The 22,437-nt window shown below is 48.4% G+C and overlaps 4 protein-coding genes across 4 annotated transcripts; all 4 read left to right on the top strand.

Annotated features, from left to right (window-relative positions):
- Positions 1–677: 677 nt before the first annotated feature.
- Positions 678–9,614, top strand: F5Y00DRAFT_242471 (ARM repeat-containing protein). Its single transcript, XM_048008522.1, has 5 exons — positions 678–992; positions 1,056–3,142; positions 3,192–8,441; positions 8,507–9,385; positions 9,448–9,614. The coding sequence occupies exons 1-4, from the start codon at positions 857–859 to the stop codon at positions 9,059–9,061; spliced, it is 8,028 nt and encodes a 2,675-aa protein (XP_047862896.1). The 5' UTR covers positions 678–856; the 3' UTR covers positions 9,062–9,385; positions 9,448–9,614.
- F5Y00DRAFT_242470 (60S ribosomal protein L19) lies at positions 9,615–10,929 on the top strand. The gene is made up of 4 exons (XM_048008521.1): positions 9,615–9,726; positions 9,970–10,239; positions 10,335–10,485; positions 10,566–10,929. Coding segments are annotated over exons 1-4 (573 nt in total). The 5' UTR covers positions 9,615–9,724; the 3' UTR covers positions 10,716–10,929.
- A 991-nt stretch (positions 10,930–11,920) lies between these two features.
- On the top strand, positions 11,921–14,134 carry F5Y00DRAFT_126783 (serine hydroxymethyltransferase). Its single transcript, XM_048004140.1, has 5 exons — positions 11,921–12,265; positions 12,364–12,420; positions 12,503–12,596; positions 12,656–12,793; positions 12,869–14,134. The coding sequence occupies exons 1-5, from the start codon at positions 12,125–12,127 to the stop codon at positions 14,008–14,010; spliced, it is 1,572 nt and encodes a 523-aa protein (XP_047862894.1). The 5' UTR covers positions 11,921–12,124; the 3' UTR covers positions 14,011–14,134.
- Positions 14,135–20,139: 6,005 nt separating this feature from the next.
- On the top strand, positions 20,140–22,364 carry F5Y00DRAFT_126753 (HAD-superfamily hydrolase). The gene is made up of 2 exons (XM_048004139.1): positions 20,140–20,982; positions 21,066–22,364. The coding sequence occupies exons 1-2, from the start codon at positions 20,630–20,632 to the stop codon at positions 22,072–22,074; spliced, it is 1,362 nt and encodes a 453-aa protein (XP_047862893.1). The 5' UTR covers positions 20,140–20,629; the 3' UTR covers positions 22,075–22,364.
- Positions 22,365–22,437: the final 73 nt, after the last annotated feature.

The following is a 22,437-nucleotide window of genomic DNA, read 5'->3' as shown; positions in this document are numbered from 1 at the left end:
GTGGGGGGAGGGAATAGTGTCGCTAGTGGTCAGTGAGGTACCTATGCCGGTCGAGTCATTCGCCGTTGCAAGTCACAGGAAGCTACAAGGTTAGCACCTATGTACCTAGGCAGGCACTGGCCAAAATAAATGAGCCACACATCCCACTTACAGACTCAACACCATAATATAATCGTTGAATACACTACCTGATTATAAGACAATTACAGGTAGAAACAATGCATTTTAAACGTTCTAATATGCAATCCTATTTCCTCCAACTAATATAATATCTTCCCACCTATCTGGCATTAAATCCCAGTCCTTAAGCATTGATGCGTTCATCGCTTAAATTCCAATAGCCCTTTTAGGGGTAGGTATCGTTGATTTGGGGTAACTTCATATCGCAATTACAACATAACCAATCAATTTGAAAAAAAGAAAAAAGTAGTATAAGAATCGCCTCCTTTTGCTCTATCTATCTATATAAGTCTTAAATGCTATCTACTATAACGTTGTATGTAAAATCATATATGAAATCATCGTGTTTTAGTTGAAATTAGGTGGGCTTTAATGGTGTGGCTCATTTATTTTGGCCAGTGCCTGCTAGGTATGTATTGTACATTATTTACACCCAAGATCTTAGATAAGATAAGCTACATAGAAATATAACCCCACCGATATTTTCAACCCACATGGGCACATCACCAAATATGAACTCGACGAAGGCTAATGTCACGATAAATCGGCCCTCTGCATAATTTCCTAGCTTACTCCCGTATTTAACCCCGTGTACCTATAAGGGGGGGAGAAGCTGCTAAGGGACCATTTCTCAACTTCCCTATCATGTCAATAGATCTTCCATCTGTCCGTCAAAATGACTGAAGCGGCTGCGAATGGTGCCTCTAAAGCTGGCATCGACTTTCTTTCAGCCAAGCCTGCTCTCTTTTCCTCTTCTACCAAGATCCGTATAGCTCAATTACGAACGATTGACGAGAAGCTAAAGGACAAGAGTAAGACATCCTAAGTCTCCGTCTTTATAATATTGTTATGCTGATATCTGTACTTGTATATAGCTATTGATCAGTCCTCAATACCTACGCTGCTCCAATTACTTTTTGATACCCACCGTTTATACGATGATAGACCTTCTAGGAGAGCCGTCGAGTCTTGCCTTACTTCCGTCTTCGCGACAACCAGCGATGCTAAGGTGCTGACGCCATTTATTACGTCTCTGCGACAGGAGTCTCAGAAGCCCGGAATAGCTGCCAAGAATGCTTTTGTCCTGGTCGAGTGGTGTTCTATTCTCTTACAAGAACTGGCTGGTAAGCCTTTATGGGACAAATTCGGACTAGAAATTGTTCATGCCGACGCTGCCGCCCTCGAAAAATGCCTTCAGTCGACAACCAGATCGAACGTCGCGCAGTCGGCTTTAGTAGTTACTCGTCGTGGTCTGCGCGCAGCGTTCTGGCGCGGCGAGTTCCGGGAGAAAGTGATTCAGGACACTGTGAAGGCCCTTACGGCTAAAGGAGCTCAGCCGACCGCGAGAAATGCTGTCATACTTGGCGTAATCGCGGGAGTGAGTTCGCGACACGCTGAAGCCAAGGATGTATTGGCTACTACAAAGTCGGAATATTTCACTTTTTTCACCAGAGAGCTTGTAGGGTCTCGCACGCCCATCCCTGCTCATATTGCGACGGGCCTGGGAGACTTCTTTTCCGACTTCGTCACTTTAGAAGACTTGGATAAGGACATTATACCCCCTATCGAAAAAGGTCTTCTACGAGCTCCGGAAGTGGTTTTGGATTTATTAGCATCTTTGATTCGAGCTCTTCCTAAGGCCCTGGATCTTTCGCAGGTTTTGAATGGACACCTTCTGAAGCCCCTACTATCAAATGCCAAATCTAGCAATGCGACAATTCGCGACGGCGTTTTGGCCGCCTTTAGAGAGGCCGTGGCTCGCAGTAACGATGAAAAATTAACAGATCAAGTCGCCGAGGAGATTTTGAATCCCCTTAAATCCGGAAAACTGGCTTCCGCGGACCATCGTATTCTTCATTCACAGATGCTAGACCACGTACCATTGTCCAACTCGATCGCAACCAAGATAGCCACTGGTCTGCCTCCTATCGCAACTAAAGAAGGGAACGAAGGGGCTCTGGGGGCAGAAATATCTGTCATTGGTAGAGCCGTCTCTTATCTATTGAATGACGGCACCGATTTACCGAAGCCTCTCGTCGATGCATTTGTCAAAGGCCTTAGTGATAAGAAGATACCTTCGCGCAGACTATGGCTACTTCGAGCTGGAGAAATATTCGTGCCTTTTACACAAGAAGCTCAGTCAGTCTCGGAAAATGCAGCCAAGCTAGCCGAGGCTATTTCGGGGCCGCTCGCAGATACGTGGGCTGAAATTACCAAGAATCCGGCGGCGGCGGCCCAGAGCGGCTTAATCGTCGGCGCATACGTCTCTTCGGCTCTGTCCCTACAAGTATTGCCCAAGACCGACGGTGTTACTGTTAAACCTGCCCTCAAGAAGACGGCTGTTTCGAAGGAATGTCTCGTGGCCGACCCTAAGCCTTCGTTTCTTCTCAATCACCGAGTGTATGGCAGATTATCTACGGAAGATGACGCGAGATGGTTTCTGCGAGCGCTCTCAGCTATCTATAATGATGTACCAAACGCCCCCAGAAATGTACAAGTAGTCTGGTTTCAAGCTCTCATTTATCTTGTATCCTCAACCACTATACCTCCTCAGGTTCGCAAAGAAGCTAGTGAGACCATTTCGAGGCTTTACGTCCGAGATCCAAGTTTCTTTGCAGAAATTGCCATCGACGGATTGTGGCGGTGGATCGAATCATCTCACATGGAGGATAAGGACAGCATAGCAGCAAGCGCCAAATTTGAAAACGCTCATCTACATCTAGTCCTTAGGTCAATCTGCCTAAGTGGTGACGAATTCAAGCAATTGGGCGCCCAGAAATCTCAAGAAGGACTAGCTAAGCAGATGTGTTCGTTACTGGTTATCGCCAGGAACGATTTGGTACCTAGAGCAAGCTGGATAGATCTCTGTCTGAGGGTCGGACTCGACCCTGGAAGCCTAGCCCAGACATATGAGGAGGAATTACTACGGCAGATAATAGAAAAGACAAGTTTTGACCAGAAGGTGAGTAAGTGTGTAGTTGAGATTTAGGATATAAGACTGACGGATACAGTCGAGTGCAATCAAGCAGGCTGCTTGCAACGCGGCAGCGGACCTCGCGTTTGTAGCACCGAATACTATGACACCAAAAATTGTCGAGCTCATCCAGGCAGATCTAACGACGGAGGAGCTTAAAGATATCGGGCCCGTTGAGGCAGCGATATTCCGAACCCCAGAGGGTACAGCCTTTATCGACGTCCTCGCCAAAAAGCAGACGCTTCCGAACAAGAACACTAAGGACTACGATACACTTAAATGGGAGGAGGAACTCAGAAGTCAACTGGCGCAGAAAAAGGGGCAGCAGAGGAAGCTTACTGCTGACGAGCAGGCCAAGGTCAATGCTCAGCTGAAGAAGGAGTCCGAAATTCGACGAAAGATTCAGCATCTGGAATCACGGCTCATACGCGGCTTCGGTATTATCAGGAACCTCGTCAGTAGCCCACCGACAGAGCCCAACTTATGGATTGGTCCTTCGATTAGTGCTCTGTTAGCTGCCTTGGAAGCTGGTGCGGGTCTCATCACTGGTGATGCAGGCCCTACGGCTTACTTGGCGTGTTCTGATCGCGTCACTCCCCGACTAGGGGCTATTCGGCCTTTCATCGGTGTCGCGACTCTGCGTGCTCTCGGGATTACCTCTCTACCGGAGAATATGACGGAGGAGGGCTTAGAGGAACTTGTAACGAGAGTCCTATATCGCCTTCGCTTCGCCGGTGAGCAGCGGCCGTTTGATGCTATCTCCGTAATTTACATGCTATCTTTAATATTCGTGATATTACGAACAGGCGGCGTCGGGAATGGTACCGACGAACGAGACGCACAGCTGGTGTTAGCGATTGAATTCCTTGCGTTCCATACTCATGTATGCGCCGACGAGACGATCCCGCGTGCCGATTTGATATCTACGCTGGTATCCTCGATGCAGCAATATAATCAACATTATAAGATCATAAAGGATTGCTTCTCGGATATGGTACGCTGCGTTGCCCCAAACATTAGTATCGACGAGATGACCGTCCTCGCGAAAGGCGCAATTGTCCCGCAAGCTTCGGTCCGCGAGACTGTTCTGCAATCGATCAGTGCTGATGTTGATATGAGCGATCTCGATTTTTCGGAGGAAATCTGGATCGCTTGCCACGATGATATTCCCGAAAACGTCGACCTCGGTCACGATATTTGGGAAGAAAGCGGTTTCAAGCTCTCCAAAGATGTTCCTTTAAAGATGCTCCCATATCTCGAGAGCAAAGATGCCCAGCTCAGGAGGGCTGCTGCGCGGTCCCTCGCCGAGGCATGCAAAGCGTACCCTTCAGCCATTGATGAAATACTGGCAAAGCTCCGATCTTCGTATGCCGAATTTGCTAAGCCCCGGGTTGCCCAGCTAGACGAGTATGGAATGCCTAAGAAAACAGATTTATCAGACCCCTGGGAAGCGCGACATGGGTTTGCGGCGGCATTCAGAGAACTTGCCGCTCATCTACAGAAATCGCAGATCGATGATTTCTTTAACTTCCTCATCGACGGCGGTCCTTTGGGCGACCAGAACGCTACTGTACGCGGTGAGATGCTTGACGCGGCGCTTGTGGCTATTGACCTCCACGGCCGAGCGCTCCTGGATAAACTCATGAAGACATTTGAGCGCACACTCGCTGCGCCAGACAAGGGTTCGGAGGCGGCAGATCGTGTTAACGAGGCTGTTATCGTTATGTACGGCGCTCTTGCTAGGCACCTGAAGCCCGGAGATGCAAAGATCCCGGTTGTTCTGGAGAGGCTACTTGCTACCTTAAGCACGCCGTCCGAAGCTGTGCAATACGCAGTGGCGGAATGCCTACCACCCCTGGTACGCACCTGTGGCGACAAGTCGTCCAAATATTTCGAACAGCTTCTCGACACGCTCCTAACATCTAAGAAATACGCCGAAAAGCGAGGTGCCGCATACGGGTTAGCCGGCTTGGTTCAGGGGAGAGGTATCTCCGTGCTGCGAGATTATCGTATCCTCGTTACGCTAAAGAGCGCGACTGAAAACCGGAAGGAACCTCAGCAGCGTGAGGGCGCATTCCTCGCGTTCGAACTCTTTGCGATACTTCTTGGCCGTCTTTTCGAGCCGTACGTCATTCAGATTGTACCCCAGCTTCTGTCTGGCTTCGGCGATACCAACGCAGATGTGAGAGACGCATGTCTAGCAGCAGCTAAGGCTTGCTTCGCGAAGCTTAGTTCGTACGGTGTTAAGCAAATTCTACCGACTCTTCTTAACGGTCTCGATGACGATCAATGGCGTAGTAAACGTGGCGCGTGTGATCTTCTAGGTGCTATGGCGTACTTGGACCCCCAACAACTTGCGCAGAGCCTTCCCGATATCATACCGCCGCTTACAGGTGTGCTGAACGACAGTCACAAAGAAGTACGAATGGCGGCCAACAAGAGCTTGAAGCGTTTCGGTGAAGTCATCGAGAATCCCGAAGTGAAGAGCTTAGTCGACATTCTGCTTAAGGCTCTGAGCGATCCTACTAAGTACACGGACGACGCTCTAGACGCGCTCATCAAGGTGCAATTCGTCCACTACCTCGACGCGCCTTCGCTGGCTCTCGTTACCAGAATCCTCCAGCGAGGTCTGGGAGACAGGTCCAATACAAAACGCAAGGCTTCCCAAGTCATCGGAAGCTTGGCTCATCTAACCGAGAGGAAGGATTTAATCACACATTTACCGGTCCTCGTGTCCGGGCTGAAAGTTGCGGCCGTCGATCCGGTCCCGACGACGCGAGCGACCGCCTCCCGCGCGTTGGGCTCGTTAGTAGAGAAGCTCGGCGAGGATGCCCTACCGGATCTTATTCCCGGGCTCATGCAGACCCTCAAGTCGGATACGGGCGCCGGAGATCGTCTCGGTTCCGCTCAAGCTCTCAGCGAAGTCCTGGCAGGTCTTGGCACTACGAGATTAGAGGAAACGCTCCCTACAATATTACAGAACGTGGAGTCGTCCAAACCTGCCGTCAGGGAAGGTTTCATGTCTCTATTCATCTTCTTGCCAGTCTGCTTCGGAAACAGCTTTGCCAACTACCTCAGCAAGATCATACCCCCTATTCTTGCTGGCCTTGCTGACGATATCGAATCGATCCGCGAGACCGCCCTCCGAGCCGGTCGGCTGTTGGTCAAGAATTTTGCCGCAAGGGCTGTCGATCTCCTACTACCCGAGTTAGAGCGTGGCCTAGCAGATGACAGCTACAGGATCCGGCTGAGCTCCGTCGAGCTAGTCGGTGACCTGCTATTTAACCTGACTGGTATTAGCGGAAAGGCCGACGCGGAAGATGAGGAAGAGAGCGCAAAGGAGGCGGGCGCGTCTCTACGCGAGGTACTCGGAGAAGAGAAGCGCAACAAGATCCTTTCTGCCTTATATATATGTCGCTGCGATACTTCTAGTGCCGTTAGAGCCGCTGCTGTGAGCGTATGGAAGGCTTTGGTCGCTACGCCGAGAACGCTAAAGGAGCTTACGCCTACTCTTACGCAACTAATCATTCGCCGTCTTGGAAGTTCTAATATGGAACACAAGGTGATAGCCAGCAATGCCTTGGGAGAATTAATCCGGAAGGCTGGTGACGGCGTCCTATCAAGCCTGCTTCCAACGCTCGAAGAAGGCCTCCAGACTTCGATAGATACGAACGCCAGGCAAGGAATTTGTCTCGCGCTCAAGGAACTTATCGCGTCCGCCTCAGACGAGGCCCTCGAGGACCACGAGAAGACATTAATATCCGTCGTGAGGACGGCTCTTATAGACTCCGACGAGGATGTCAGAGAAGCTGCTGCCGAGGCGTTCGACTCTCTGCAGCAGATCATCGGCAAACGAGCCGTCGACCAGGTGCTTCCGCACCTCCTCAACTTGCTACGCTCTGAGGACGAGGCAGACAATGCTCTATCTGCTCTCCTAACCCTCCTCACTGAGACTACCAGGTCCAATATCATCTTGCCAAACCTCATCCCGACACTACTCACTCCCCCTATCTCCACTTTCAATGCCAAGGCGCTCGCGTCTTTGTCTCGGGTGGCAGGCCCTGCTATGAACCGCCGCCTACCGAGCATTATCAATTCTCTCATGGACAATATTGTGAATGCCAAGGACGACGAGCTCCGTGCCGACCTCGAGGACTCGTTTGACACGGTTATACAGTCGATAGATGACCACGACGGGCTCAATACGATCATGAACGTCTTATTGCAGTTGGTCAAGAATGATGATCACCACAAACGCGCTGTAACAGCATCGCGACTCGCCAAATTCTTCACCAATTCTAGCGTGGACTACTCACGGTATAATCAAGACATCATTCGTGCCCTCTTGATCTCATTCGGCGACCCTGATGCAGAGGTCGTGAAGGCAGCGTGGGCAGCGCTCAGCGAGTTCACCAAGAAGCTTAAGAAAGAAGATATGGACGCTCTCGTGATATCGACAAGGCAGACATTATTGCAAGTTGGTGTCGCCGGCTCCAACCTACCAGGCTTCGAGCTTCCAAAGGGCATCAACGCTATCCTGCCTATCTTCCTCCAAGGTCTTATGAACGGGACTGCGGAACAGAGAACAAGCGCTGCGCTCGCTATATCCGATATCGTCGATAGGACAAGCGAAGCTTCTCTTAAGCCGTTCGTCACGCAGATAACGGGCCCTCTTATCCGTGTAGTATCGGAACGATCTACCGATGTTAGGGCGGCCATTCTTCTAACGCTCAACAACCTGCTCGAAAAGATGCCGACGGCGCTCAAGCCCTTCCTCCCTCAGCTCCAGCGTACATTCGCAAGAGCGCTCGCAGATACCGGCAGCGAACTGTTACGGTCGCGAGCTGCTAAGGCGCTGGGCACTCTAATCAAGTTTACACCGCGGGTGGATCCATTGATCGCGGAGCTCGTCACTGGTTCTAAGACGTCGGATCCAGGCGTCAGGACTGCTATGCTGAAGGCTCTATACGAGGTTATTAGCAAAGCAGGTTCTAACATGGGCGAGAGCTCGCGGACGGCGGTGCTGGGATTAATCGATATGGACACAGACACGACCGATTCGGCGATGGTAGTGACCAATGCTAAGCTACTCGGCGCGCTCATTAAGAATGTACCTCCCGAGATTGCGCACGGTTTGTTGAAGAACCGTGTGACTACAAGCCACTTTACCAGCGCGTCGGTTCTCGCGCTCAACGCAGTCTTTGTAGAGTCGCCGCAGGCGTTGTTAGAGAGTCCGCTAGCAGAGGACCTGCCCGACCTGCTCTGCCAGGGAATGTCAAACAAGAATGTAAGTTAACCCCAGCCGACGAAGTCTTGCTCTGGATCTAAGCCTCGCTAACTTGTAATGTACAGCTATTCGTAGCGGATAACAGCATTCTAGCAACGGGCAAATATTTGCTTACAGACTCTCCAAAGTCTTTTGAATCGACAAAACCGATCTTCTCAACGCTAGCCACCATCATCGGCCCCGGAAACCCGTCCGACTCCCGTCGTCTCGCGTTGGTCATAGTACGCACGGTTTCGCGAGCCAACTTAGATATAGTCCGCCCTCATCTCCCGCTACTAGCGCCACCCGTGTTCGCGTCAGTGCGGGATCCGGTGATCCCCGTTAAGCTAGCAGCCGAGGCTGCGTTTATTGAACTATTTAGCGTCGTAGATGAAGAAGGCAAGGTTTTTGAAAAGTACATTAGCGGCGCCGGTGCAGATCTACCTGCAAACACTAAGCGGAGCATGCAAGATTATTTCAAGAGGGTGGCTGTAAGACTCGGTAGCCAAGCTCGAGAAAGGAGAGATGCGGAGGGTGGCCAAGGAGGCTTAGGGTTGAGCAACGACGAAGTAGAAGACGAAAAGGAGATATGGAGCGTTGGTGCCGTGGAGATCGGAGGTGGTGTCTTCTCACAAGATTAACCCTGACTCGTGTATGTAGGTATGGTTGATGTGAAGAGCAGCGTAGTGAGTACCTATCATGAACATAGGAGATGATATGGGAAGCATCATGGAGGCTTGGTTCACATAGGGTAGAGAAAATATGAAAATGTATTTAATATATTTAAGTACCGTTGATCAATGTCGTATCTTCACGTAGCTACCGGAGTAAGCAGCTCATCAACGGGTATGTCGTAAAACGATTAAGGATTCAGAGTTATGTACTATCTATAAAATTCCAAATAGCCAAGATGTTGCGCACTTGGACTTATAACTACCTAGGTAACTACGTGAATCTAGGTAGAAACCTGGAAGGACTTTTAGTATGAGTGTAAGTTGTAAAGGGAGTAGATGAGAGGTACTGAGATACCTTAGGTACGATAGGTACCTGGGTACTGTGCGAAAAGCCATGTGCACAGATGATTAAAGATAAGATAAGTGATAAGGTCAGGTGATCTTGTTGCCCTCTCGCTTACACCAAATTGGGTCCTTACAGTCCACAAAATTTTCCTTGGAGCGTATTCTGATTCAGAAATTCTCGATTGTGCAAAGATCCGAGAGGGGGCTCTCAATTCAACTTCAACCCTTCCACACCTTACTAACCGAACAGCAAGTTTTCGACCATCACCGACGTCCGCATTCAAGATGTAAGTCAAATCGATTTACCAAACATTCCGCATTGATGGAGGGCTCTTTTCGAGCAGTCTTTTATTCTATTTTCGACATCCCATTCGATTCCGTTTGTTGGTCGATTTTGCGCGGTTCTCTCGGGGGCAGCGTCATCGATTATGGCCATACTTACTTACATTTGCACACCACCTCCCACCTATAAACGTTATCATCACGCGACTTTCGACAAAAAATAAAAGCTAATTAATTTCACTTTGTAGGGTCAATCTTCGCACTCAGAAGCGCCTTGCGGCGTCCGTCATCGGATGCGGTAAGCGCAAGATCTGGCTCGACCCCAACGAGGTTAACGAGATCTCCAACGCCAACTCCCGTCAGACCATCCGAAAACTCGTCAGCGATGGCCTCATCATCCGCAAGCCCGTCACCATGCACTCCCGAGCCCGCGCCCGTGAGCTGAACCTCGCCCGACGAGATGGCCGACACCGAGGTTTCGGTAAGCGAAAGGGTACCGCCGATGCTCGTATGCCTCAGTACGTTAAACCATAACTTTCCCATCGCGAGATAAGGGATAAACGGATGATCGGATGATCGGATAACGGCGGAACATGGGCTAACTGTGCGATAGACAAGTTCTATGGATGCGACGCCTACGAGTCCTCCGACGTCTTCTAGTCAAGTACCGTGCCAGCGGTAAGATTGACAAGCACCTCTACCACGAGCTGTACCACTCCAGCAAGGGTAACGCCTTCAAGCACAAGCGAGCGCTAGTTGAACACGTACGTTTTCCATCGTGGATTCTTTTTCTCCCTCTATAAAAAATTGGTTATGAGCATTCGTATCTAACTTTGTTACGTAGATCCACCGTGCCAAGGCCGAGAAAGCTCGTGAGCGTGCGCTCCAGGATGAGATGGACGCCAAGAGACAGAAGAACAAGGCTGCTCGTGAGCGTAAGTTGGAGAGACAGGCGGCGAAGCGAAACGCGCTGGCGGGTGAGGAGGAGGCGTAAGCGGAAAACCAGGGGATGCGTTACCATATGCAAACGATCCAGCTACATAGGAGAGCTAGAGGTATCGTCATATGGACTACAAGAATCTGAGACGGCTGCATTCGGAGTAAATGGTTGGGTCTCTATTTCCTTGCGCCCTTCGGTCGTAATGCTTCCACCGCCGGGCTTTTGCATGTATGGCAATGAAAACGGAATCAATGATCTTGACGCCTTATTTCCAGTCTATAAACTCACGTCGTAATGTGACTTGTACCCTGGAGAGTATCTTGGGTGCTTGGTTATCTTGCTAGAGTCTTTCAGCCTCTGCTGACTGCCTTCGATGTATTGGTCCCTTTTAATTAAGCTGCAACAGGTAGAACAGGCATCAGCAAACGAAGTATCAGTAGTATTCAGCCCCAATCAATCTGCAGCCATCCGAGTTTCGTACTACGTAATCCGCAAAGGTATATCAGTTTCATGGTAGGTAGAGGTCAATAGAGTATGTCCTATGTATAAACAGCATACTGCGAACATATAGGCTGCTAAGATGGCCAAGCCATTTACTACTACTCGCTCTATTTTAGCATTGTTAACAGTCTAACAATAAAAGCCAAGGATCTTATTGACTATCTAAAAGCTTAAACTATAAACTATAAGGCAAAATAAAACCCTCAAACCTGACAAGGAGCTACACGACAAAAGAAAAGAAAAGCAGATAGCCAAGTAAACAAGAAACAAGATCAACTATATTGGATCAGATGTCTTCAAATTGTCCCGTTAAAGGTGGTGAGGTGCCGCCCGAGACATATCAGCATGCTCCCGTTGAATATTCGTAAGAACAAACAGCGGAAATCCGAATATGTTAATGAAGCGGAGCTCGTCACGCCCAATTTAGTTGATACAGAAGAAAGGGAGAAAAGAGAAAGAAAAAAAAATTTAGATGGTCGAAATTCATAGCCAAAGCTGCGTAATCACGTGTAAGACTATACTATATTGAGATCAAGGTGAGCAATTACTCAGCTTGCTTATGTAGGTACCTACATGTAAGAATCGGAGTTCCCCGCGCTAACTATACGCGGTCGAGGATTGCTATCGAATAAAAAAACCCCGCGCTCCCTCGGAGTACCTAAGAGAGTGTTCGTTATCTGGTAGCGGTTTATCGATTGGCGGTCTAGCATTCGGTTAGCGTTCAGGCATTTACCTAGGTACAATGGATAGTGGGATTCCCGGACTGAAGCTTCTGAATGGCGAGCTCACGATAGGATTGATTATTTCCTATCAGCCCCAAACTACATATTTTAGTAAATCCTTTCCTTTATTTCCTTTATTTACATTATGACGGCATAGAAACTTTATGCGTAATATTTTAAAGTGCAGGCCATTTCAATTCACATCGACATACGTCGTCGTCAATTGACGATTAATTGAACATGTCTCTATCTGCCCTCCGGCTTCGGGTTCAAGGCACTTCGAGTGCTCTTCGTTCATTGTCGAGATGGTCGACGCCAGTTACGATTCAGTATGCGACGAGAAGAGCTCAATCGTCTGCTACATTAGATGTCCAGCAACGAGTATGCAATAGCCTCTAACCTCTAAGCGGTTACGAATTGATTGTTTTATTGTCAACCGCTTGTATTTATTAAGAGGCGATACTAATTCATTTACACAGTTACTCTCAGCCCGCCTACAAGAGGCTGACCCGGCCGTGTTTGATATCATCGAGAAGGTAGGTTATCCTCTATCTTGCCATTATATATTAGGAATATTAAATAAAATATCAAATACTAAATAATATATCGTGATAACAGGAAAAAGATAGACAAAAGCACTTCATCAACCTAATCCCCTCCGAAAACTTCACTTCGCAAGCCGTTCTCGATGCGCTAGGAAGTGTAATGCAAAGTACGAAGTATCACGACAACATTCCAACGAGTCGGAGCTAACCTAAAATTAAACTATAGACAAGTACTCGGAGGGATATCCTGGAGCGAGATATTATGCGGGCAACGAGTTCATCGACCAGGCGGAAAGACTATGCCAACAAAGAGCATTGGAGACGTTTGGTTTGAATGAAAAGGAATGGGGTGTCAATGTTCAACGTAAGTCTGCTTCAACAAGTTGCATAGCCAAAGCGTCACCAAGGCTAACCTGTAGTAACTGGCCTCGATGAATAGCACTCTCTGGCGCACCTGCAAATCTATATGTTTACTCGGCCTTGATGGACACTCACGACCGGCTTATGGGGTTGGATCTTCCTCACGGAGGTCACCTCTCTCACGGTTACCAAACACCCACCAAGAAGATCTCGGCCGTCTCCAAGTACTTCGAGACGGTCCCTTATCGGTTAAACGAAGAGACAGGCTTGATCGACTACGAGAAGCTCGACGAGCTAGCTCAAGTCTATCGACCTAAGATTATTGTCGCCGGGGCCAGCGCTTACGGCAGGTTTATCGACTACAAGGCTATCAAGGAAACGTGCGAGAAGGTAAATGCATACTTACTAGCCGACATCGCCCATATATCGGGTATGGTTGCAGCCAAGGTTATACCCAGCCCCTTTAACTTTGCAGACATCGTAACGACTACGAGTCACAAGAGCTTACGCGGTCCCCGAGGTGCCATGATATTCTTTAGAAAGGGCGTGAGGAAGGTTAACCCCAAGACCAAGGAGGAGATAAAGTACAACCTGGAGAATCCTATTAACGCTTCAGTATTCCCTGGTCACCAAGGCGGCCCTCATAACCACACCATCACGGCGTTGGCCGTCGCGTTGAAACAGGCGCAGACACCCGAGTTCCGAGCCTACCAGGAACAGGTTCTAGCGAATGCGCAGGCTCTCGCGAATCGCTTAGGCGAATCAAAGTCCAACGGCGGTCTCGGATACAAGCTCGTGAGCGGCGGCACGGATAATCACCTCGTCCTTGTGGACCTGAAGCCACAGGGCGTTGACGGTGCCCGCGTCGAGCGAGTGCTAGAGCTGGTCGGCGTGGCCAGCAACAAGAACACAGTCCCCGGTGACAAGTCGGCGATGATACCTGGCGGTCTGCGGATAGGTACGCCGGCAATGACGACGCGCGGCTTCGGTGAGAGCGACTTTGTTAGAGTGGCAGACATCATCGACCGCTCCGTAGCCATTGCCGCTAGAGTAGATAAGGCGGCGCGCACCGCGGCTGAGGAGAAGGGCGAGAAATACAAGCTTAAGTTCTTCTTTGACTACCTTGGCACCGGTGAAGAAGATTCCGAAATTGTGCAGCTGCGCGCAGAGGTCTCCGACTGGGTAGGAACATATTCTCTTCCGTGGGAGGAGAGGCCATGACGTCGAGATGCGTCTTCGACGGTGTAGCCGTGACGAGGTGGCGCACCCCTTCAGTATGAAGGATAGACTTAGGTAAAGGCGCGATACCTTATGCCGTTTCCCCCTTGCGCTGCAGCAAGCAACACAGGAGCGACATGGGCGGCTAGTGTACGGAACGGGATGGCACGAATGCAAGCTGGGTAGTATTGGGGAGTTTCTGGATGGTTTCCGCATACAACATAAATAGAGGGAGGGATCCCTTCGGGTTATGGTGATGGCTTCATTTGCATTATTTGGTTTCAACAACAACAGTTCGACGTTGCAGATCTTGTCTCCCTTTCGTTCGGCAATGCATCTATTCACCACTCGGCATGTCGGGCGAAAAGTCGGTAGACGGGACAGATGGGAGGGTTTGTTTTTTTCTCCTGCTAGCATTTTGGACGTATACCTACCTTTTAGGGATATGCTCGTAAATACGGACGAATTAAAAAGATGAAATTTGTTTAGTTATCGAATTTGCTTGTGATAATATGGGAAGCAATATGAGGTCATCATGGTTACCGGTTATTACCATCATGCCAATCTAAGGCTTTATTCGATTCGACCGCCAGTGAAAATTTGTTTTTGGGATGTGGTTGACGGATAGATTACTTGTGGCAGAGAAGAGCCGTGCAGTGTTGATTTGGTAAGACACTCCGGGGATGCAAGGCGTTGATGCTCTGACCCTTACCTACAGATAGAGAGACAAGAAAATCGACTGGTGAATACATTTACATACTTACCTAGCAACGATACTTCCTAAGGATATTAGGTAAAATCTATGTACATATACGGAAACGAATGCTACATTCTAAAAACGCAATGGCCTGGTTTCGGATACTGATCCGATCAGTAGTCCGTTTAGACATGGGTAAGGTACTTAGGAGAGGAGTCGAGATATTGTGATAGCTCAGGTGCAGATATGTTGATATGTTACTCTAATATATGTCACTCTTCACTGGCACTACGATGAATATACAAAAGAAAAGAGGCAGTCTAGACCTAATGAGTACCCCCAACTAAAATGTCAAATCAAAGTATCCGGGTTGCTTAGATGGGTTATGGAATAAGCAGCTCCACGGTCTTTTATTCGATAGAATGTCCAACTGAGAATGGACCCCTATTGTGGCCTTGTGGCCTTGTGGCTTATAGAATTACCGTATTCCCCCATTACCGACACTTTTTTACTGATTCTACCGGTAAGCATCTTACCACCAACACAATATCTGGTTAATTGAAACATTTCGCATATAACTACCTGGTTTAATGCTACCGTATTATATCACGGAATGTTTATTGTCGTCGTAGTCGTTGTTACGCCCTCACCGCTTATACCGTACTAGCTAGCCGTTGGTTCCGACAAGTATCGATGAATCCGTTCGGCCATTCCCACGCAGGCACGTTGTCACAAGAAGGGCTTAGCAAGCAAGCAGGCAAAGCAGGGTTGGTGAAGATAAGTCGTTGACTTTGAACCTTGTCTTGATATGTGATGACTCAGAAATATGTGCATGCATCCATCCATACATCCATGCAATAGGCGCGAAACTAAGAGGAGAAAAAGAGTAACATTCGAGCGGGTAGATCAGGGTAGATCGTCATCGTGTTTACTGCTGAAGCTGCCAGGGCGCCTTGGAGTGGCGGCGGCTCTGCGGCAAAAGGGTTTGCTATGTAATGAAAGAGGAATGTTACTTTGAATGGTTTCTTATCCATCCAGTATCTACCAGAAGAAAAAAAATCATGATAGAATCGACGACTACTTGGGGTCAGGGATAGGGATGGCGTAGATCTTATGCCTTATCGTCCGACCATGTGGCATTCCAGCAGGAAACGATCGGCTCGCCACATGTAGAGTGCAGTATCTTTGTACACACTTACACCATATCTCTATACTATTGTCTTCCGGCGATTCTTATTGGTTGCTTGTAATTTCTATGTATGTATATAGAAGGCTACCAAGGAGATCGTTTTTACATAAAGTCCTGTACATACACTACAAGCTACCCCTCCCCTTGCTATTGGATGATGAGATGAATTGGAGCCAACAGACAAGGGTATCGGGCCTATGGATACTACATACATACGTATAGATGTTTGCATTCATCAGAAGAACAATAGAAAAGTGGAAGAGTTTGGAGAAAAGTAGATATATTGTAAATGCGCTGTACTCCGCTCTTTGACTGTCTTCGCATGCTACTCTGTGGCGCGGTCATGGTGACACAGTCGTCATCAAGCAGTTATAAGAAAGGAAATTGGGAACAGGATTTTCTTGGCTTCAAGGGAGGTGGCTTTCACATGCATTAGTTGAAGAATATGATCACTACACACATCACCAATAGCCCTTCTTATCTCATTAACACCAATATCAGGACCAGACCAGTCAAAAGCGTACGTACGAAATGACTAACTACCTGCTGCTACCTAACCATTGGATATTCGATAGAATATCACAAAGGGGAGACATGCAACGGGGAGGGATATCAGCCCCCCCGGCCCCGCACCATCTACATACCACATAACACATGCCACATGATAACGCGGTCCAGCTTCAATCATTAGACTAGCAATTAGAATAACTAAAGTATTGTGCATATAATCATGCTTCATATGATAGGTTAATGACGGTGACGGGAACTCTACGGGTTCCTTACGTCTCGGATATGGCCTGCCGCACGAATTCCGCGTTTGCAGATACCATCTTCCTGCGGGACGTCACCGTGCATGATACATGATATGGTGGCATATTACAGCTTTGACAGTCCAACTGAAATAGGATAGATAGCCAGATCTAATGGAGATTAGGGTTTTGGCGTCTTCTTAGCCGTCGTCTTCAGTACGATCCAAGCATAGGTCCGAGGTCTTTTTTTGGCTCTACTCTTACATATATATATGTCCAAAGCACGATGTTAAGCCCCTCATGTGACAGTTAGATAATATTACTTAGCTGCCCATGTGAGCATGGGTAGATGCAACATGTCGCCTAGTAGGGCAATCCAAACTACTGGGCTCGAGTCGTTAAACAATGATAGGCTTCTTTACTCGTAACGTTTCGTTCCACTCGAGCTAACCGATTTCTGATAGATGACTAGGTACGCTGGGACAATGCTGGTTGATAGCTTTTTGACAAGTAACAAAACCCACAAGTACCAAGAAACAGACAGGCAGACAGGCAGACAGATCAGAGAATATTAGTAGAATCTTAGCCTCGAGCGGTCAGATCTTAGCTGCTTGTAGTAATCCGCACAAGTCGATTATCTTTCAACATCCAAGGTTAGAATGGTGCACTAATGACAAGGTACAATCATATGCCTGTCTTCTCACCATGGATTCCCTGTTTTGGATAATAATAATACTAAATCGATCCTCGATCCTCGATCCTTGTGGATTACCTTCCCCAAAGATCTACATACACTATTGCAGGCTGAGGGTGGATTCGGATTGTAAGTAAGAACGTCGGAAGGGCCTATCAAGTGCTTAAACCGAGCCCGACGGCCGCTACCTGGACCGGAGACAGGGGGAAGTCGGGGCTACACTAGAATGCGGGTCCGGGGGAGGAGTAGAATATGGATATCGACATGAGCATCGGTGGATATTACTATGATGATCAGTTTGTCTATTTAGAGCCTTTTACATCTAGTCACCCTTTTACTATCGACATAGTGTTGATAGTAGTGTACAGGTCCTAATAGATACCTCTGTATATTTGTTAGTTAACCGTTTGATAGGAGTCAAGATACTAACGCGAGATAGAGGATGACGGGAATCTTTCCCTGTATATCATCATCTAGCGCTTTCGTACTTACTCGATACACTACGAAGGACGTCAGGCGTATGGATGTAGTGTATTCTCTCACAAATAGACCCTTACATACATAGAGACCTAATCTATGAAAGAGATGCCTGTGAACATAGCATATAAACATGAACATGACCATGACCATAACCATGCTGCCATCAAATGTAGGCCGCGTCTACATGGCCTAGAGATGGATGATTGTTAACATAGGTAACTAGTCGGAAATGTGAGATGTTCCTTTCCGTTATAACCGCCGTCGTAGCACCGTTCACAGGCTGATTGACCCGTCGCTTACCTTATGCAGGCATCCCGTAGTCCCAGGGGAGCCGTGTACGTATATCGACTATATCAAATCTAGTGGCTGATGGATGGCTAATGGGTTGTGCCAATGGATCTCCAGGGGAATCTATAGTCTTAAAATGGTAGAATGGGGGGTACCTAGAATGGAGGGCACAGACTGTGAACTGCTATGTACGTCCCTTGATTGAGGGGTAAAGAGAAAAAAGGGGGGAGGGGGAGGAGAAGGGGGGGTGTTCGGCCAAAGGGTGGCTAATGCTGCCGAGAGGGGATCAGGGGTTAAAACCGCCGAACAGGCACAAGAATAATCCCAAGCATTGCATAAAACATATTTATGAGCCCCACTAATGTATCCACTTATACAGCTGCGCTTGACGTCAGTGTTTCTACGGCTATCCGACTTCTATTCTTCTCTAACCGCTTGACAACATCCCTAAAACACCTTCACGCCTTTGTCACAAGCCATCAATCACGATCCAATCAGTTCATCTTATGCGTTGCACCTGGACAATCATACATAGACAGTGTCTATAATTACTGTGGATATCTATATCCTTCTTTAACCGCGATGTCGTACCAGATTTATATAATTCAGTGGAGAGATACTTGTAGACGCGCTTTCAGATGCAGAAGATATTAAGATCGCCTAGAGAACCATTGCAACATTCAAGCATCCAGAAGCCTGGCTTCTCGGTCCGATCTATCAAATATCCTTGCATCGTGCATCTCTTGGGTACGGCCTCCTCCGGGTTATGTAACGGAAGAAAGCAACGCAACACGGCGGCTTCTGACGGATTGATACGTCGTTGTAGACTTCAGCCATATTCATGGCGTGTCGTGTTCGACCAACCCAACGTCGATGAAAGGAATACGGTGCTCTCGCTTGCTTTCGCTTGAGGCCTGGATGATCTATATTACGGCCCGAGTAATAGCACCGCAGCCGTCCTTTTCCATCAACTTCGAGTGAAGAAGTGAAGAGTCGGCTTACACGCGTCTCAAGCTCTAAACCAGGTTGGTCGCTCGCCTGCCTACTCGGGCTATCTATGTACAGAAGTCGTTGGGGTTCTCGGTTGGCCTTATGTAACCCGATATATCCAGCCTGGTGCTATTTGGGGCTACATACATGCATCTCCAGTAATTATCCCGATGACAGCCCGCAAGGCGGGCTGACGGGTTCTCGAGGTCGGAGAATATTACAAAGTAACACCATATTCTGTCTGGCTGGCTCCAGTAGAAGTGGGCAATCTCTAGAAGCATCACCAAAGGCACGATTACATCTTCGTACAGTATGCAAACTAGCCCCCGGCGCTGGAAGCCGGGTAGATAACACTGCTAAGCGCGGTGTCCAACGTCACAGATCATATCCCTTTTCGGAATCAGCGTCATCTATACCTGGCGAGGCTAACGTCTTTGGTCCTGCACACCACGAAGACTTGTCGGATTGCTCCATGCTTTCCAAGCTATGACGGGGGTCTGGCCTTGCCAGGTTCGGCAGTCCAAGCGAAGGACAAAGGAGAGAAGAAAGACCCTGATTTTCGATCCTTGTAAAGTTAGTAACCGGTTCTATCATCTCATTCGCGAATTCATATTCTACATACCATATGCCTGCGATCGTAAGTACAGTATACTTATGCCAGCAAGCCAGTATACTCGTACTTCGCCTCCCTACATACGAACCTATGTAAGGTATGTAGACCTCATGTTACGGATCGGTAACGCCAGACACACACAAGGCTGACGTTGGCAAGTAGTGATACAACGCCTCGAATCTAATAGGTTAGATTTTGTCGTTCAGATGCCAAAATACCCAAGTACATCATTTTCCATTGGCTTTCCGCGCTCGGCGACTCAAATCTCACCGTGTATATATGTGCTGAGTATATACTATATACGTACCTGGCGAGTCGATAACCGAGCCGTTCGCCTTCTACTGTAGCTTGTATACATTCGTTACCGCGTATACACTAAGTCAGCAGTATACAAGTACTATACCCTGTCTCCCTGTATAGTACCCTGGCCGGCTAGTATAAGGCCGGATCCACACAGCAAACACGCCCCCATCCACACTTTATTATGGTACATGTAAACTAGTACGTAGGGAGCCACACATCACACATCATTGTACATGTTAAGGAGTCGTTGACGGGTATACGTCCCTGCTGCTTTGTCGATGTTATCAAATGACGGTATGTATTTACTCTTACCTCACTCTTCTCGATGCTGGGTCGTTTATGTAAAGATATATATATCCCCTTACCCAGCTTCTCAAAAATGGATCTGATATTTCCTCCTTAACCCAAACCATTAGCTACTCAAAAGGATCTCGAGTGTCCTTCGTCTTGAAGAGTAAAATCTGCAAGACATCCAACAGAATAATCAACAATAACAATAACAACAACAACAGCAACCGCCTTGGCTGGTCCTTTTTAAGCCCACAGTTACTTATTTGCTTTTATATCGCGTGTAGAGTTCGATCATTACATTTTCTCTTCTTCAACCTCTTATTTCACCATGTCTTTGGAACCGCAACAGCCAACCTTCCACCGCGGCAGCTTTGCCGATGAGATCGAGACTGCTCGAACCGATCTTGCCCGTAAGCTGCTCGTCGGTTCCCCGGCTACCAGTCCGTCCGACTCGGAGACGGCCCCGTCGCTGAGCCCGGCCGCCAGCGCCACTTCTTCCACCCCGGAGTCGGACGCGGCCATCTCTCCCATCTCTCCCCCCGTCGACGAAGAACTCGTTGCCGACAGCTTTGCCTTCGCCTTCGACATCGACGGCGTCCTAGTCCGAGGTGGTCGTCCCATCCCCGAAGCCGTCCAGGCTATGAAAGTCCTGAACGGCAATAACAAGTATGGAATCAAGATGTAAGTACCGCTTTGACCCTGCAGCAGAAACATCAAAAAAAACATCGATATAAAAGTTGGACGGTTTATACTAACTATAGCAGTCCGTATATCTTTTTGACCAACGGCGGCGGTAAGACCGAGGCTGAGCGATGCGGCGATCTCTCCAGCCAGTTAGACATTGAGATCTCCCCGGCTCAGTTCATCTGCGGGCACACGCCTATGTCCGAAATGGCCAACAAGTACAATACAGTCTTGGTCGTGGGCGGCGAAGGCGAGAAGTGCCGTACCGTCGCTCAAGGCTACGGGTTTAAGGACGTCGTCACCCCCGGCGACATCATCAAGGCCGATGCTGCCACGACGCCGTTCCGCAAACTGACACCTGAGGAACTTCGAAATTCGAAGGAGCGCGACTTTAGCAAGGTTACTATTGAAGCCATCTTCGTCTTTGCCGATTCGCGTGATTGGGCGGGAGACCTGCAGATCATCCTAGACCTGGCCATGTCCAAGGGTGGCCGCATCGGAACTCTATCCGAGACCTTTGACGAGGGCCCACCGATCTTCTTCTCTCACAACGACGTGGTTTGGTCCGCCGCACACGACAACGTCCGCCTCGGCATGGGCGCCTTGCGGGGTATCGTAGAATACACGTTCAAGGAGGTCACCAAGGGTAAGACATTGGAGACTCACGCCTTCGGCAAGCCTCAGATCGGAACATTTGAGTTTGCCACACGCCTACTAAAGCGATGGCGCATGAATCAGCATCGCCTGAACAAGCCCCCGGAGACTGTCTACTTCGTCGGCGACACTCCCGAGAGCGATATTCGAGGAACCAACCAATACAACGAGAAGGCCGAGAACGACTGGTACAGCATTTTGGTTAAGACTGGTGTCTACCAGGACGGCACCGAGCCGGCCTACAAGCCTCGCGTCACCGTGAATACAGTTTTAGATGCTGTGAACCACGGAATTGAGCGCGAGATGGAGCGCAGGAAGAAGAATCAGACGCAGAAGCCGCGTCTTTCCGATATGCCCAAGCTGAGCTTGGAAGAAGCTCAGGACTGTGCCGTATTCAGCCCTGCTGAGGAGCGCCCTCTTGAGCTTACTGCATGATGTTACGAATGTCACGAACCGGGTTTACTTTTTAGAGGCAACATATTTATGATACCATTGTCTATTATTTTAACTGTCGTCCTCTGTTTTATCATTTTATTTTATCACTATTCACTCTTTGCGCATGGAATCATGTTGTAGAAAGGGGCATTCGTTCGGGTATCGCTAGGGATATCAAATTATGATCAGACGGGATCAATGTCTATCTGAATATCGTTGGACATATTATGCATTAGGTGGCGTTATTGATATAAAACTGATAGATAATATCATGTTCTCTTAATGAAGCATTTTACAACTTCACTACTATTTTGTAGCTCAACTGTGCGATGTGACATATACGGTAAGACGGTTTCTATCTTT

The sequence above is a fragment of the Daldinia vernicosa genome (genome assembly GCF_022497035.1).
Source record: "Daldinia vernicosa strain CBS 139.73 unplaced genomic scaffold F5Y00scaffold_38, whole genome shotgun sequence".
Taxonomy (NCBI): Eukaryota; Fungi; Ascomycota; class Sordariomycetes; order Xylariales; family Hypoxylaceae; genus Daldinia; species Daldinia vernicosa.
This window is presented reverse-complemented; position numbering and strand designations above follow the sequence as displayed.